Genomic DNA, 17086 nt, shown 5'->3' on the forward strand with positions numbered 1-17086 from the left:
AGAATGTCACAATATCTCAAAGATTATTTTGTAATCTCAAAGCATGAACATCACAAATGTTGTAAACACCCCAAAAAATTTTACATTAAGACCCGAATTATTCTTCATTATTAAATAGGGTCATATCGGGTAATTTTTAAATGTCCATATGTGTAATGGCAAATTATTTAGTATAGCTATGATTTTGAATATCAATTAACATCACTAAAAGCTCCTAGCACAAAATTGAGTTGAAATATTCCTTACTAATTAAGTTTTGATATAAGATTTTACTTGGATCAGCTTTAAATAGACATATCTCTTAGAATACAAAAATTAGGTGGTCCACTTTCTAAAGACACCAACTTTGCATCAAGTCAAGTTTCAAGTAAAAGGTTATGACCATTATAATAACCTGATATAGTGCAGCACGAATTAACAGACGAGAAAATATTAAAAATGTTTTTATTTTTGTCTTTTTGCCCTCCTCTATCTCAAATCCTAAGGGAAAAAAATTTAAGTAGAAGATATCATTCAAGATTATTTCCATGTTTTTCAATATTCTTCTTTAAAGTAAGTTTTTCTCTAAGAATTGTACTAGGGATGAAAGGGAAACTCGACCGTTTAATTGATCACAAACAATGGCAATCAAAAGTCAAATTTCTCACATTAACTTATTGTAAAAGAACCATAAAAGTTCTTATAAGTTCACTTGCATTATTATTTATTACACAAAGAGGAAAAAAGATAAGGAGAAAGGACCCATAGGCCATCATGGAAAAAAAACTACATAAATACATCAAGTGAACTGCAAATTATTTCTTCATTTGCATCATCAAACTGCAAATTCAAGACCCCCGTGATTAACTTGATGACGATTGAGCATTGCAAAATATCCTTGTCCAGAAGAAGTAAATTTGTCGCAATGTTTTCCACCTTGATCAAATGCATCATTTGCACAATCTCTACAAAGCCATCCATCGCTGCAATCACTCTGCTTGTAGCATCTTTTCAAGCAAGTTATTATAGAACCAACCGGAACTAATTTTTGTTCAATCTCTACAATATCAAGTGACATATCGCGTGCACCCATTGATTGCATCTTTGGTGAACGAGACATGGTAACTGCAAATCATGAATATAATTAACAAATAATGATAATATAAATGGACATTAATCAATTAAATTCATAAATTTTGTAATAAGATGGAAGGTAAGATAATGAACCAGTAGTTGTAGCTAGGACAACAACAAAGTAAAATGCAAAGTTAAGCAAAGGACGTGCTCCAGCCATATTATGTGATGCTACTTTGATTCGAAAATGGAAAAAAGAAGAATATGTGAAGGGTGAATTTCCTTCTCAACCAGTGTTGTATTTATAGGATCATATTACTACACTTGGTTCATATTTTTTTTCGTTTTTTAAAATAAAGATATTTTATGAAGCATTATTTGTGAATATATATATATATATATATATGTATGTATAACATTGTAGTACTTAATTGTACAATATGTTGTGTGAGTTCAATTATTTTTATTTTATCCATATTTACATTTTCTTTACCTTATCAATATTTAGGGGAAAATTCTTATAGTGTTAGGAGAAATATACTTTTTAAAAAAAGGATTTAACTACCATTTTTATTTTCCAAAATATTCTCGAATGAGTGTCAATTTTCACATGTCTAATATTGTACCAATAACTTAGGTTCAATTAATTGAAGGCTATAAAAATAATTTATGTAGAGTGGTAAAATAGTCAATTAGTTGAGGGCTATAACAATAATCAATGGTGGATAATTTCCAAAGAAATAGGCTAAGATTGCAAATCAAAATTAAGCCAAAAGAAAGAGAAATCAAACTAACGATCCAAGTCTCCCGAAACCAACTAATCCATGTGTGCTATACATACATACATACAAACATACATATATATACACATATACATATATATATATAAACATATATATATATATGTGTGTGTATATATATATATATATATAAACATATTAATTTTTCTTCATACAAAACTACTAATTAAATAGATTAATAAAATACTGATGCAATAAATATATAATCAAGCCTACATGGTATCCACAATTGATTTTTATGACCATTCTTAATTCATCATTCAAAAGACAATATTGAAAGAACATTATTGTCTGCAAATGCCAAAACCGTTTGAATTGATTGAAGATCCTCATAAAAAAATCAATGTTAAGATTTGTAACATCTCGTAACTCGTATAGCCAAGAATAAGTTAAGAAACTAAAAATAGTCACTTTCGGAAAGAGTAGGAAAAATTTGGAAAATTTCCTTCGTCATTTTCAAACGGTCATAACTTTTAGCTCAGGATGAGTTAGAGTAAATTCTTTATATGGTTGAAAATCCCTTGGAGAGATCTTCCCATTACTGATGAATTTTCACAATTTTGATATCGTATGAGGGAGATATGCCCATCAGAAGTTGGGTTGTTGAATTGAGATAGGTCCCAATCCGAATTTTAGTAAGGGTAAACTTGTCATTTCACAAAACTATTTCCTAATTTGTCTTAAGGGTTTATTAGGAGTAAAAATAATCCTTAAGTCAGTTTTAGAAAACTAATTCACGCTTAGGGCTTGGGAGAAAAGATAGAGAAGGAGAAAAGGTGAGAAAGATCAAGAATCCACCAAGAAAGCTAAGGTTTCGCGAGTGGAATTCGTCAGGGGTGATCCCTATTGAGGTATGTGAGATCTTTCTGTATTGGGTTCGTTCACCCAAGCACTAAAATGTTTAATTCGGTGAGTTCTGAATAGATTGGTCAATGAATATTGAAGTTCTTGATGAATAATTATTGAACTCTTGTTGGTTGAGTTAAAGAATGCTAGTCGATTTTATTCATGTTTTTGGGTTGTTTTTCGGGTCGCATCTATTGGGTATTGAGGTTATTAGTGATCCTAAGTGATTGGGGTGAGATCCATGGAAGTTTAAGAGGTTTAGAGATGAAAAAACGAAGAAGAAAAGTCGGAGGTCTCGTCTGAAAGACCCTGGGGCGTCTTGCCTACCAGAGCCCATAAGGATGCCTGGAGACCTCGTTCTTTCCATATCTTTTCGTACTAATTCCTAAGTGATGTACCAACAACTCCTAATCGATTCAAATACTCCAAGGTACATCTAAACATCATGATATCATCCATAAAAACGAAATCATGAATGTTGAATCCATAATCCAATTCAAGGAAAGTTAAGTTCAAAGTTAAAAAAGTTAAGAGTTAAATAGAAGTTAAGAAGTATTTCAATGCAAAGTTTCTTATAGTTTCAAGAGTCCTTATTAAACGTTTTGACTTCGTTTTAAGTCATAAGTTTCATAGTTAAAGTAAAGAGTAAGAAGAGAATTTCAACTCGCGTACTCGTACATTCAATATACTGATGCCAGTTGGCCTGCATCATTTTATGATGCAAACGCAGGTAACCATGATCAACATCCAGCGTCTAATTGATCCAGTTTGAGCACTCAGAGTCATTGGTGAGCCTTCTTGCATTTCAAGGATCCTTTTTATACTTTTCAGTCTTGTTTCTTTATTAGAATGGTGTGGTATTTGTCCCTACATTTATCTTTGTATTTATAGAGGCTTCATAGATAGATAGTCAGTTAGTTCATGTGAGTCTCTTTTATTTCAAATATTTCATTTTTAGACTAAAGTGTCATTTTGGCCAAAACATTAATTTAAGTTATTTATGAGAATGTTCTTGTTTTACCATTGAGTTAAGTCTTCCACTAAGTTAAGTAAGCCACGTCAAGGGTTCGCTCAAGGCCAACAATGATCATTGGGTGTCGGCCACGTCTAGGGTGTAGGCTCGAGGCGTGACAAGATTAATCCTTACATTCATTACACAAGACTCCTTATTTTTATTTCAATAAATTCTTTCAGTTACAACATAATTTACATTACTTAATTGTAGAATTTGAAATATTTTTACACTATTAAAATTTGAAGGTAACTATACAATTAGAATACAATATACATTCACAATATCAAATTCTACATGAATCAATATGGAATTTATGCAATTTAAGTTTTCAGAAATAGATAAACAAGAACGAATGAGTGTACAGAAGAATGTCATAACAATTCAAGATTATTTTGAAATCTCAAAGCATAAACCTTACTAATGTTGTAACACCCCAAAAATTTCTAAGACCTAAACCATTCTTCATTAATATGTAGGGTCATATCAGGTGATTCTTAAATTGTCCATGTGTGTAAAGGTAGATTTTTTTACTTTGGGAATGATTTTGGATATCAATTAAGATCACTAAAGTCTCCTAGCACGAAGTTTAGTTAAAATTTTCCGTACGGATTAAGTTTTGATGTAAGATTTAACTTGATCAACTTTAAGTGATTATATATAAATGAATATAAAGAATTATGTGGCACATAACCTATCAAATTAAAGCTATTTGAATCTTTTTTCCAACGCAACCAATTTTGCGTCAATCCAAGTTTCTAGTCAAAAGTTATGTCCATTTTAGTAACCTGATAGAGTATAGTAACAAATTAATCGACGGAAAACATTAAAAAGGGTCATTTTTGTATTTTTACATGTAATAAAACCCTAAAATAATTTTTTTGATTAATTAAAGACTCAAACCATTAATACAATATTCTCGTCTCTCTAAAATCCTAAGGGAAAAAACTCAATGTTGAAGACTTCATTCAAGATCCTTTCCATATTTTCAAGATTCTTCTTCAATATGATTCTTTCTACATAATTATATTCTTTCCAATTCATTCTTTCATATAATTATGAATCATTAATGAAAACCAGAATTCTTGGCAATAGAGATTTCAAGAATTCAATTCAAGAATCCCAAGAAAGGTTTTCCTGATTTTTTACCTTCAAGCTAGGGTTTCAAGATTTCTATCAAGTACTTTTTTAAGATTATTCAAGAACCTTGTTTTTTTAGGTATGTAAGACTATCATAGTGTTGGACGTGTTCGTCCTCACGCCCTATATCTACTTTCAGATGAGTAAACGAGTAATCTAGGATTCTATCCCTAGATTTGAGTATTATTGAGATGAGTTGATTTTGAGTTCATGAGTATACTCTTTTTGAAACTCTATTCTTAATATTGAATCGATATATGTTATTCATTAAGATTCTTGAGTTAATTCGTTCATGTCTACATTTCAGCATTAACCCTATGAATTAAGTATTTTTTAGATGAGTAGTATCGCTGAGTTCTGAGTATTGCATTTCCATCTTGCTATTAATATCCTTGAGTTGAGTCGTTCATGCCTACAATCCTGCATGAACCCTATGAATTGAGTTATAAATCTTAACAAATTTTTTAAAGTCAACACTTGAATTTTAAACTGAGTTTATGAGAAAGTAAAGATGAGTTTTGAGAAAGAGTTTCTAAAATATGATTAGTATGATAGATGAGTATGCCATCAATGTTTAAACAATATGGTATCTAGTTATTACATCAATGTTTATGTAGTATGACTTCCCGAGTCATCAATGATCATATTACAATATAATTTTGATATATTTTTCCAGAAAGAGATTCTAAAACATGATTAGTATGACAGACGAGTATGTCATCAATGTTTAACCAATATGATATCTAATTATGTCATCAATGTTTATGTAGTATGACTTCCCGAGTCATCAATGATCATATTAAAATATAATTTTGATTAATTTTTTAGAAAGAGTTTTCAAAAATGAATTAAGTAAGATTATAAGGAAACTAAGTATTTCCAAATGTATAAGTTTTTACATTGATAAAAGAAAGACATTGATTTCTAAATGAGTTATGAGTTCAAAAGTATTTCAAGAGCGGTTACCTCTTTTAAGAGGATAGTTTGAGAAATTATCTAAAGCAAGAGAAAGAGTATTGTTTTTAACATTGGTCATGAGTATTTATATAATTGGGAGTAGTGTTGAGCACCGACAACTCACATTCCTTGTAAACCATGTATGCCAACATAGGCACATGATCATACTTTTTAGATGAATCCTAAGTGCCTTCGGACAGAGATTAGTGGATCCACTTAGTTGAGCCGTTCAATACCCCCTACAAGGTATAAGATAGTACTGGATGCATGGGAAAGATAGTTCATAGTGATAGTTGTCGGTTGGAGGATATCCCAATAGAATTAAAGTGTATTTTTATATCACTTATTATGTTGAGTTCATTGATGAGAAAGTACTTTGTAAAGATTGAAATGATTTAGCTTCGTTATTTCTTTACATTCAGCTTAAGTACATTGTTATCTATTCCAGTCCTTTTTTCAATTATTTGTTATTCAGCTATATTACATGCTCGTACATTCAGTGTACCGATGTCAGTCGACCTGCATATTTTAATTATAAAAATATAGGCTATTAGGATCATCAACAAGAATTTATTGATATCAATTTGTCTTTTCATATTTTTATGAGTGAGACCTACTTTTTTTTCAGAGTACTCCAATTTTATGAGTTTTTAGTAGTAGTTCTTTTGAGGAGTCGTGGGTTAACACTACTAGAAATTTGATCTACTGTCACGGTTCACTTACCGTTGCAATAGACATTCCTACCGTAGCCATAGGTCTAAGGCTACGGTTATGTCAACCGCTACAACAGATCGCGTAGCAATAGATTTGTTGCTACGGTTTAGTGCGACGATTCATATAACCATAGTCATAGATGGACCTATTGTCACGGTTCTCACTTGAATTGATTGCCAACAGTTATGGTCGTATTGGTACGGTTTTGAATAGTTGGAATAGAGGTCTATGCATCAGTTCTATTGAGGATATGGCTACAGTTTTTCTTTCGATTCAACATACTGTTTCATTCTATTGCGACAGTTGTTATAGGGTAATGCAACACTTTTAAACAATTGTAGAATTGTTGCTTAATGGCTATTGCAACGGTTATTACATGGTATTGCAATGATTCTTATGCAACAGTTATTATTAAGCTATATTGATACGTATATATACTATTGGTCCACTTCCACAAATATTATATGATTGAGCTATTGCAGTAATTTTATAACATAAAAATATACATAAATCTTTCACGAGAATAAATGTTTATTACCAAAATTAGAATTAAAGATCCTTGATTCTAATATCAATAAAAGCAAAATATACAAATCTTTTTATAGCATTCAAATAAAGTGAAACACATGCACCACACAGTTTTCAATCTTCAAAAATATAAGATATCTAGAACATCAATAAAGTTAACATCAATACTTCACCTCCTATATCAAGTCTTCTCTACTGCTTTCATCGCCTTCTTCGATTTCATCACCTACATACTATTAGAAAAAATATAAATAATTTAGCAAATTTTTACAAAATCTTAATGGATCCACAATAGTGATATAGTAGAAAGTTATTACTCTCTATATATAATACATACATATATAAAATCAATAAACTCAAATAATATACTATTTGGAGTATGGACTAATCTAATCATGAGTATTTCATGTTTTATTGTGATGAGTGTAAGATGGGAGGCTTTGGGAATTAAGTACAGTAACAACCAACAATGTAGCCCAGAGAAGTGATTTAGCTAGAAGGTTGCACATTCAAACTAGTTTTAGATAATGAATTTAAGCTACATATAATGAATTTAATCTTGGAGTGATTAAGCCCAGAGACTGTGGTTTCTTCCTTATCTCTTTTTTAGTATATGACTAGCGATAATATGTCTTTTTCCTATGAAACCTAGCCTATTACATTTGTAGTTTTTATTGTTCACTGTAATTTACTTCATAATGTCTTTAGTATTATGTGGTGCCGATAATATCATGGTCTCTAGATCTGTTTACTAAGTTGGTCTCTAGATCTGTTTGCCTGTCTAATTTCTTCTCTAGATCTGTTTACTAAGTTGTCTTAGCCGACTATAACCATCAGGCTATGGTTCAACCCAACACCTTAAATCCTCCGGACACAGCCAAGATCCCCTTTATTTGGGAAACTTGTATGCTTCTTTCAAAGGTCTGAATTTTCTCTTATCATATTATTCATGTGTAGCGATGAGAAACAAGATGGAGTAGCTATAGTTATGGTTTCATTTCCATTTCAAGGACATCTTAACCAACTTCTTCAACTTTCATGTTTAATATCCTCATATGATCTTCCTGTCTACTTTGTTGGCTCGGCTACACATAATCGTCAAGCTAGGATTCAACACTATCAATCTAAGATATATTGATTCTTATATCTATGCAGTTGTCTTATAACTTCTGTCCCAGATTAGGTCGATAAGCCAGAACCCCAACAAAAAGGATAAACATTTAGATAAGAAGGAAAAATATAAAAAGAGAGAAAAAGAGACATGTTTAATCAGCAGACACAAGAACCAGACTACAAGCAGCAAAACCCAGAAAACTCATGAATCTAACAACTGGTCCTCTGCCAGACTACAAGCAGCAAGTACCATAAAACTCATGAACAAGACTACAAACGGCAACTCAGACATTAAACTATCAGAAAACAAGCATGCATTAATTGAACACCATCTCGAGAACCCAACCTTAATGTCCCATATTTACTAATCATCTGCCTAACTTTTCCACAACTTCCTTGGATCAATAGCATAGTAACAGTCATAGTTGTTGTTTATAACTCAAGAAACTTTTCCATTAAAATCCTAGAACAAGTAGCAACAACAAATAACAATCAAAACATAGATTTAGAGACAGCAACCTTGTTCAACCCCTTGAACAGAAGTAGATTCTCTTGGTGAAGAAGTGGACAATGCTGCCAGTATGTTAGGATCAATTAATCTCGCATGCTTAAGTTGTGCAATTACATCTGTAATAAATTCTTGTCGCACAATTTTCTTTTGTTCCTCCATTTGTTTCTCCATTTTCTGCATCCTTTCTTGCATTTGCTGCATTCCATCAGTTGTTTCATTTAAAGTTGATTCCGAATTGCCAACTTTTTGTTTCAAAGTAGTCTTTGTAACTCCTGCACCATATAGTCTTAGATGTCCCGGATGTCCAGGACCCATGACGCTTGAAAATGCATCAACATACTCACCATTTATGCTAATGTGTCTTTCAATTTCCTCCATTTCAGTCTACCAAAGCATATCCAACAAACACAATCTTATGAAATAAATAATTGATTTCAATAAAAAAATGAAAATACACAGTACACATACAATTTTACTAGTAGTATTTTCATTTGAAGCCTTGTACAAATGTCCGGGTTTTCTTGTTCTGGTAACCACAAAGAGATCCTTAGATGTTCCTGTCTCCATATTTTTCTCCTAGTCACATTGAAATGTATATCAGAAATTGTTTAAATGTCATGTTAAGACTAGATAATATATAAGAGAACACACCAGCTAATTACGAACTAGAGTGAAACTCTTTTTGCCAGCAGTGTGTGGATTCATCAGCTTTTTTCGATTCCTTGCATTTGTTTCAGACATTTTCTGCAAAGAAAGGAATCAATAATGTTAACCAAAGCATATTAGTGCTATAGTGTACTAAACGAGGTCAATATCAGTCTGTCAATCGTTTATAACAGTCATATGTCTTGTAAACAAGTTGTTTTAATGCATGTGACCATCACAACAAATGAAGAAAGAAGCTGCAACATGTTACAACAGAGAAGAGATCGTAAAAGAAGAAATAAATGAAATGAAATATGAAATACATTATCATAATATCTAAATGAAGTTTAAAAACAAACGACTATTTTATCTTACTTGATAAATGTCTCTACTTGTTCATCTCTGGTATTGAATCAAGTATATCGATGTGCTTCAAACAACTCATGTTGCTCCATGTTAATAATCTTGCCTTTCCTTATATTCTCACTTCCTATTGGATGGCCTGTCTTAGGAAGTAAAGGTTAAACACCACCTTCCTCTGTATGAATGTCCTCATCATCATCTGTTTCATACCTACTTAATTTAGTTTTCACCGTACTATGTAGGTATATCGAAATGAAGTTCAAACAATCTACAGCCGAAAAACCTTCTACTATTGATCCTTCTAGACTTTTTCGATTACGAGCGAGCCCCTTCAAGTCACACATAGTTCTCTCAGTAGAATACATAGAACGCAAATGTTCCGGGCCTCCAAGCTTAATTTCATCTACTAGATGGATAGGTAAATATGTCATTATATCAAAAAAAGATGGAGGAAAAATCTTTTCAAGCTCGCATTCAATATCTATGATTTCTGCTTTAATCTTATCAAGATCGCTTCTTCTTATAAGCATGCTACATATGGCTGTAAAAAAATTCCCCAATCTAATAAAGACCATGGGTACATTCTTGGGTAACAATTTTCTGACTGCAACCTGGATCAAATATTGCATTATGAAATGAGCATCATGACTTTTGTATCCAGAGACTTTCATCTCTTTAATTTGTACATGACTTGATATATTAGAAGCACACCCTTTTGGTAATTTGTCATCTTTTAGAACAGTGCAAAATAACTTTTTCTCATCTGGGGTCATAGAGAAACAAACTTTACCTAGATGGATATTTCCTGTATTACAATCTTTTAGAGGTTGAAACTCTTTATGTATCCCCATTTCGTACAAGTCATAGAGAGATTTAGATGATCTTTGGACTTTACAAGTATATCCAATAAAGTTCCTAGCAAACTGTCACAAATATTCTTCTCTATGTGCATCACATCAAGATTGTGCCTCAATTTGTTTGTTGCTCAATATGGCAACTCAAAAAATATGAATTTTTTTCCATGGACCATCATTCTTTCGTTTTCTTTTCTTTTTTTCTTTCCAAAAACATTATTGAATTCACGAAGCTCTTCAAGAACTTGTGCCCCTGATAATGGAGTAGGTGCAACTTTATGCTCCTCTTTACCGTTGAATGATTTTTATCTCTTCTGAATGGATGATCAGGAGGTAAAAATGTCTGATGACCCAAGTAACACATCTTACGACTATGTTTGAGATATTGGGAACAAGTATTATGATTACAAGTGGGGCATGCCCATCTCCCCTTGGTGTTCCATCCATAAAGCATCGCTAGAGCTGGAAAATCACTAATTGTCCACAACAAAGCTACACGCATTTGAAATGTTTGATTAGTTACAGCATCATATGTCTCAACTCCCACTTCCCATAGTTTCTTCAACTCCGCAATCAGTGGTTGCAAGTATACATCTATATCATTTCCCGGAAACGATGGACCTGGAATAATCATTAACAACATAATATTCTCTTACTTCATGCAAGTCCATGGTGATAAATTATAGTTCATCAAAATAACTAGCCATGTGCTATGGAAGATGCTCATAGTTCTGAATGGATTGAAACCATCACTTGAAAGACCCAATCTAACATTACGAGCATCATTAGCAAAGTCAGGATGCAAGGAATCAAAATCCTTCCAAGCTTCACCATCTGCAGGATGTCTTAAATTTCCATCTTTAAGTCGTCCAGTATCATGTCATCTCATAGCTACAGAAGTTTCAGAGCACGTGAATATCCTCTGAAGTCTAGGCTTTAAAGGGAAGTACCTTAAAACCTTCACAGGGATTTTAGTGATCTTATTAGTTAAGTCATTATGAACATTCTTCCATCCTGAAGCTCCACACACAGAGCAATTATCTAACTTTGCATTGTCATTCCAAAATAACATGCAATTGTTAGTGCAAGCATGGATTCGCTCATAATGAAGACCCAAATCTTTTATGACCTTTTTTGCCTTGTCAAATGACTCGGGTATCTGAGTAAATGGACACGACTCTTTTATCAAGACCAAAAAATCTGAAAATGCCACATCAGTCAACTTGTGAATGCATTTAAACAAGTATAACCGGATGGTAAAACTCAAATTAGAAAAAATTTTACACCCCGGATACAACTCTTCTATCCCTTCTTCCACAAATTTAAAAAATCTCTTTGCATCTTCAGGTGGCCCCTCTCTCACTCCTTCATGTCTATGGTCATCTACTACATCTCTAAAAGTATCATAAAGTAGTCTATCAATGTCGTAATGCATGTTAGAAGTGTCTTCATCATTGGTTGGATGTGGCGTATTTCTTGAGGAAAATCCTTCTCCATGAAAAACCCATTTGGTATATCCATGAATAAATCCATGACAAATCAAGTGATCCTCTACCATATCTCGACAATGCCAATTACGATTAAAATACTTCCTATAAGGACACAATATTTCATTTCCTTGGGAAGCCCGTTCAAATGCTTTATGAAGAAAATCATTAACTCCATGAATATATTCATTGGTGGATCTTCGGAGATTCATCCAACTTTTATCTCCCAAATCTATTGAATATATATCCTACATGACATGAGGAAAACATTAAATCCAATAAATTCATGAGTACAAGCAATATCGACAGTACTTAATCTTTCGAACTTTTAGATTCATCGAATCTCATACCTTCATATCAATTCAACACCAAAAACTGACAGCATTAATAGTAGATCCCAATTGACAAGTTAAAGTTATTAGAAGATTCTACCATTTAAGAAACTTAATTCAAATGAATGACAAAAGGCTTGCTAAAACAAATTTCAAAGCAAAAAGGCAAGACTAGATTAGAGAAAATAACATAGATTATACCTAGCAATAAGAGCAAGCTCAAACAGATTGCTTACCTTAGAAATTCCAGTTGCAGAAAATGTACAATTTTATTGGTCGTGCTCTTGAACAAAATTTAAGTAGTCACATCACAATGCAACAGACTGTATCAAGACAAGCAAATAACTATTCAATACATTTATTTTAATTCTAGCAAACCATTTCATGTGTTCTAAAATAGTAACAGAGATGATTGTTCACGATAAGAGCTACCACATCTTAGTTTATGTTAAAGGATTGAATTATCTAATGTAATTTTATTGATATTTTACATTTTTACTAGCTTAGTATCAAAAATAAGGTTTCTTGTAACTAGATTCGACCTGCAGTGCATGTGGTGACAGCGAGACAGAGAAGCATGAACACACGTAAAAAAGCATAAACACGCATAAAAACCCATCCTTACCACCTTACATTATTTCCAGTCATTAGCATAGTAGTTACAGTTGTGGCTGTCCTGATGCTATTTATCTTAATTGTTCTGATTTGGAGGAAAAGCAAAGAACTGGAAGATTATGATGCAACTAATAAGATATCTTCCAAATCCTTCACACATCCACCAAAAATATTCCAGGAAGGTAATTTATTGTTATTTTAGACAATTTGTGTATTAAATCAGACTGCAAGATCTGTTCATTGATTCTCTAGGTTTCTTATCCTGTATACTTATTTGTAAGCAAAATTCACACAGGTACAACTTCTATACTTACAAAATACAGCTATAAGGGGACAAAGAAGGCAACCAACAACTTCAGCACAGCTATTGGACAGGGAGGATTTGGCATATACAAATATGAATTTAAGGATGGTTCCGTGGTAGCAGTGAAGAGAATGAACAAGGTTTCTGAGCAGCATGATTATGAGTTTTGCAGAGAAATAGAACTGCTTGCTCGACTACATCATCGTCAACTTGTTTCTCTATGGGGATTTTGCACTGAAAGGCTTGAGAGGTTTGGGAATCATACTTGTAAATTTCTCTGTTTATTTTTTCTACCTTCTCTCTTTGTCTATCTTTTGATGTAAGGTGACCTATTAACTAGTTCACACATTAATATCTTCTTTTCGTTACTGAACATTTATTATGGAGCAGGTTTCTCATGTATGAGTACATGCCAAATGGAAGCTTAAAGGATCAGCTTCACAGTATGCTCTTAATCTTAAAGTCTTATTTATTGTTGACAAATACATATTGAATATTAAAGTAGTTGTTGATTTTCTTGTTTAGTCCTCTAAATATATGTGAAGATCCAGGTACAACTCCTCTCAGTTGGCATACTAGAACTCAAATAGCTATTGATGTTGCAAACACTTCGGTACAAATCAAGCAATATATTATTGGATGAAAACTTTGTTGCAAAGGTAAATTACATTAATTCAAGGGTTAGCCTAGTTTTCTTTTTTTTTACAAGGACGAAAGTCAAATCTTTCTTTTGTTATTGCCTGTTGATTTGGTAAAAAGTTAACTCTAAAACATTCTCTACTGCTTTATAAGATCTGTTGGCACAACAGATTATTCTTTTAACTTTTATAATATAATAGGTTGCAGATTTTGGCCTTGCTCATGCTTTAAATGATGGTTTTATTTGCTTTGAACCAGTAAAAACCGAGATCAAGGGAACTTTAGGTTGGGGAATTGTCTACTTATTGAGTAAAATTCTAGCATAATTCATTACCTTGATGATGTGGAGGGAACTTTGCTTTGTTATTTAGGTTATATGGATCCTGAGTATGTTATCACCCAAGAGCTTATAGAGAAAAGCATGAACAAGGCCAATTACTACACCAACAGTTTTTGGACCAGTTCCAGTTCAGATTCTTTCTGGTTGGAATCCATATATGACAAAAAACCAACACAAAAATATTCAAAAAGTCTTACCTCCAGAAACAAAAAAGCACAAACCAAACTACCGGAAGATCAAGCCAAATGATTTTTGGTGTGTAAAAGGAAGCAAGCACACAAGCTAAACTATAGGAACAGTAAACCAACCAGAAAATTATAGACCATGCTAACCAAACATAAATAAAATCGATAGATAACTCCTAAAACATAAATGACTTAACAATTTGACGAAACTAGTGATTAAACCATATCTTTCACGAACAAAACAACAACAAACACAAGAGCATAGACTATACCTCCAATAACTCAGACGCACTCAATTTGAAATCAAACAGTCCATCACTAGGCATCATCAGTAATCAAAGAAGAAAAGAAGCATTGGAGAATAGGAGAATAAGCTTCATATTATCAAAAAAAATGTCGGCTAAAACAAGTAAAGGTCAAAAGGATTACCTTTTTGTGGCAGCGACACTGAGACGAGAACACAACAGGGTTTCTAAAAGATTCTTCTACTGTACTGCTTTACCAAGAGTTGGCTTCTTGTATCTTTTGTGACTTCTACAATGCAAATAAATATTTTATTACCATACCCTCAAAGATTTTTCATCAAATTCATTTCAATAAAGACAAGACAACTCTTAAACAATAAAGAGGGCATATTCAACAGCAATCTAGCTTATCTTAAAGTCATCAGGCATAGTGAGTCAGCTTGCATATAGCACAGACAACCAAAAAGCACTAATATTTTGAATCTAGAGCATTACTCAGTCCCAAATCCTCTTCAAGTTTTACCCTAAATTCACTTCATGTTTAACCCTAAATACTCAACTGTAACTTCAAATTCGGAGTGTTTTCTTTTCCTATTTCACCATATATCATAGAATCAAATAGGGGAAGTCTATTCACTACCTATATTAGAGCAAATAACATAGATTTAAGACTAACCCATAAATTATTCCTAAAGATTTTTCAAAAGTAATTCAATGGGGACTTAGAAATCATGAAAAAGCGTAGAAAACTTAAAATATTATTCACCTTTAAGACGCATTCGTAGTGAAACCTCAAAAACATCACCAAAAAGATCGAGCTGGTTGTTTCTTGTTGTTTTCCTCAACGAGCTTCACCAACAGCTTCACCAACGAGCTTCACAACCACCTTCACCAATGAGCTTCACCTAGAAATTTCGTTTTTCTCAACAAAAGCTTCAGAAATGCTCTCACATCGCTCTTGGATGAAAGGTTTTGGAAATAAGGGTTTTTCTTTTTCTTTTACATTTTTTAAAAAGGGACTAATATATCTTGAGAAATTATATTGGAGGGAAATATATTTTTAGGAGGGAAATATATTTAGGGCTAAAAAATAAGAATTATTTTCCTAAAAATAAATGTTGTCATAGAGTTATCTATCGCGACAGTTCTAAAACTTATTGCTATAGATTCTCCATAGGGACGGTTATAGGGATGATGCAACAGTTTATTTTAAGAATTATTCTATTCGATTCAAGGATATTTGGCCACGGTTATAACCGTTGTAATAAGTGAGATATTGCTATGATAGTATATCGTTGCTACATAAGCGTTGCAGTAAGTCAAATTTCTAGTACTGGTTCTATCCCGACAATTATTTTTTATAGTAAAGGCTTCATAGATAAAAAAAAATTTAGAGTCTTTCACTAAACGTATGTATCATACTCAGTATATTCAACGAAGTTTTGAGATTCAGTAAATTATTTTTAAACTTTTTTTTTAATTTTATGCTTATGTATGTTTTATTTAGTCTATCACTTGTAGTCAGTCAGGATGGGGGTTTGCTTGAACCCAGCAATGGTTCTCCAATGCTGACCACGTCCAGGGTGTAGGGTCGGTCGTGACGAACTTGGTAGTAGAGCACAAAATTCAAGTGTCTTAAGGTGTCTATGAAGTCATGCCATGTATGATCTTATTTATGGTTGTGGGTAGCCTACTTCTACAAATGAGGGACTGCAGACACTTAAGAAAAGTTAAATTCTTTCATACTCTAAATTGTGCAATGGAACTGTGTCATAACGAACTTATTCAAACTCGTGCATTTCCCAGATCCATTTGAATACCCCTCATACTCAAGGTAGTTGAAAAGCAAAGCATGGATCTTTCTAAATGAGTTACTCTTAGCCAAAGAATTCAGAAAGTCATGAGACTACAAAAGAGCTTGAAAGAACCTGTGAGTAGGCTTAAGTGTTTAGATTTGAAAGAATGCACTCTTGTAAATATGAACCGTGTGTTCAAGCTAAAAGAAAGATATGATCCTAGACTCTCTTATTTAAACCTTGATTTTGTTGAGGCCCTTATGAGGAAGTGTGTTTTATAGATTGGATAGTAATTTCACCTGAATAAGAGTATGAGTTATGATGTTATAAGAAATAATAGTAAAAAGTCCCGAAGTTAGAAGAATGCATGTAGAGGTATAGTAATCTAAGAAAGAACGATAGTTGATGAAGAAAATTATGTTGTTGTAGTCATGCACCCAGTAAATTTTTAATAAGAAGTTTTCCCTTCTATGTATACCAAGAAGTGATGAGTTTGTGTTGATTTCATGATAGCATATAGTGTTAAAGTAACTAGTCAAGATAACTTGGAGTATACCTTAACCGGAATAGTTTTGTCGATGTGTCATTGTGTTAGTGAAGATAAATT

At 32.6% G+C, this 17086-nt stretch overlaps 2 protein-coding genes across 2 annotated transcripts; one reads left to right on the forward strand and one right to left on the reverse strand.

Moving 5' to 3' along the window:
* Nucleotides 1-607: 607 nt before the first annotated feature.
* Nucleotides 608-1398, reverse strand: LOC107016772. The gene is made up of 2 exons (XM_015217149.2): nt 1207-1398; nt 608-1104 (listed from the first exon to the last, which is right to left on the reverse strand). The coding sequence occupies exons 1-2, from the start codon at nt 1271-1273 to the stop codon at nt 815-817; spliced, it is 357 nt and encodes a 118-aa protein (XP_015072635.1). The 5' UTR covers nt 1274-1398; the 3' UTR covers nt 608-814.
* Nucleotides 1399-13034: 11636 nt separating this feature from the next.
* LOC114075562 (probable receptor-like protein kinase At1g49730) lies at nt 13035-14502 on the forward strand. The gene is made up of 6 exons (XM_027913918.1): nt 13035-13152; nt 13266-13524; nt 13665-13717; nt 13820-13887; nt 14114-14198; nt 14285-14502. The coding sequence occupies exons 1-6, from the start codon at nt 13035-13037 to the stop codon at nt 14500-14502; spliced, it is 801 nt and encodes a 266-aa protein (XP_027769719.1).
* The last annotated feature ends 2584 nt before the right edge of the window (nt 14503-17086 follow it).

This window comes from Solanum pennellii, chromosome 1 (assembly GCF_001406875.1).
Source record: "Solanum pennellii chromosome 1, SPENNV200".
Classification (NCBI taxonomy): Eukaryota; Viridiplantae; Streptophyta; class Magnoliopsida; order Solanales; family Solanaceae; genus Solanum; species Solanum pennellii.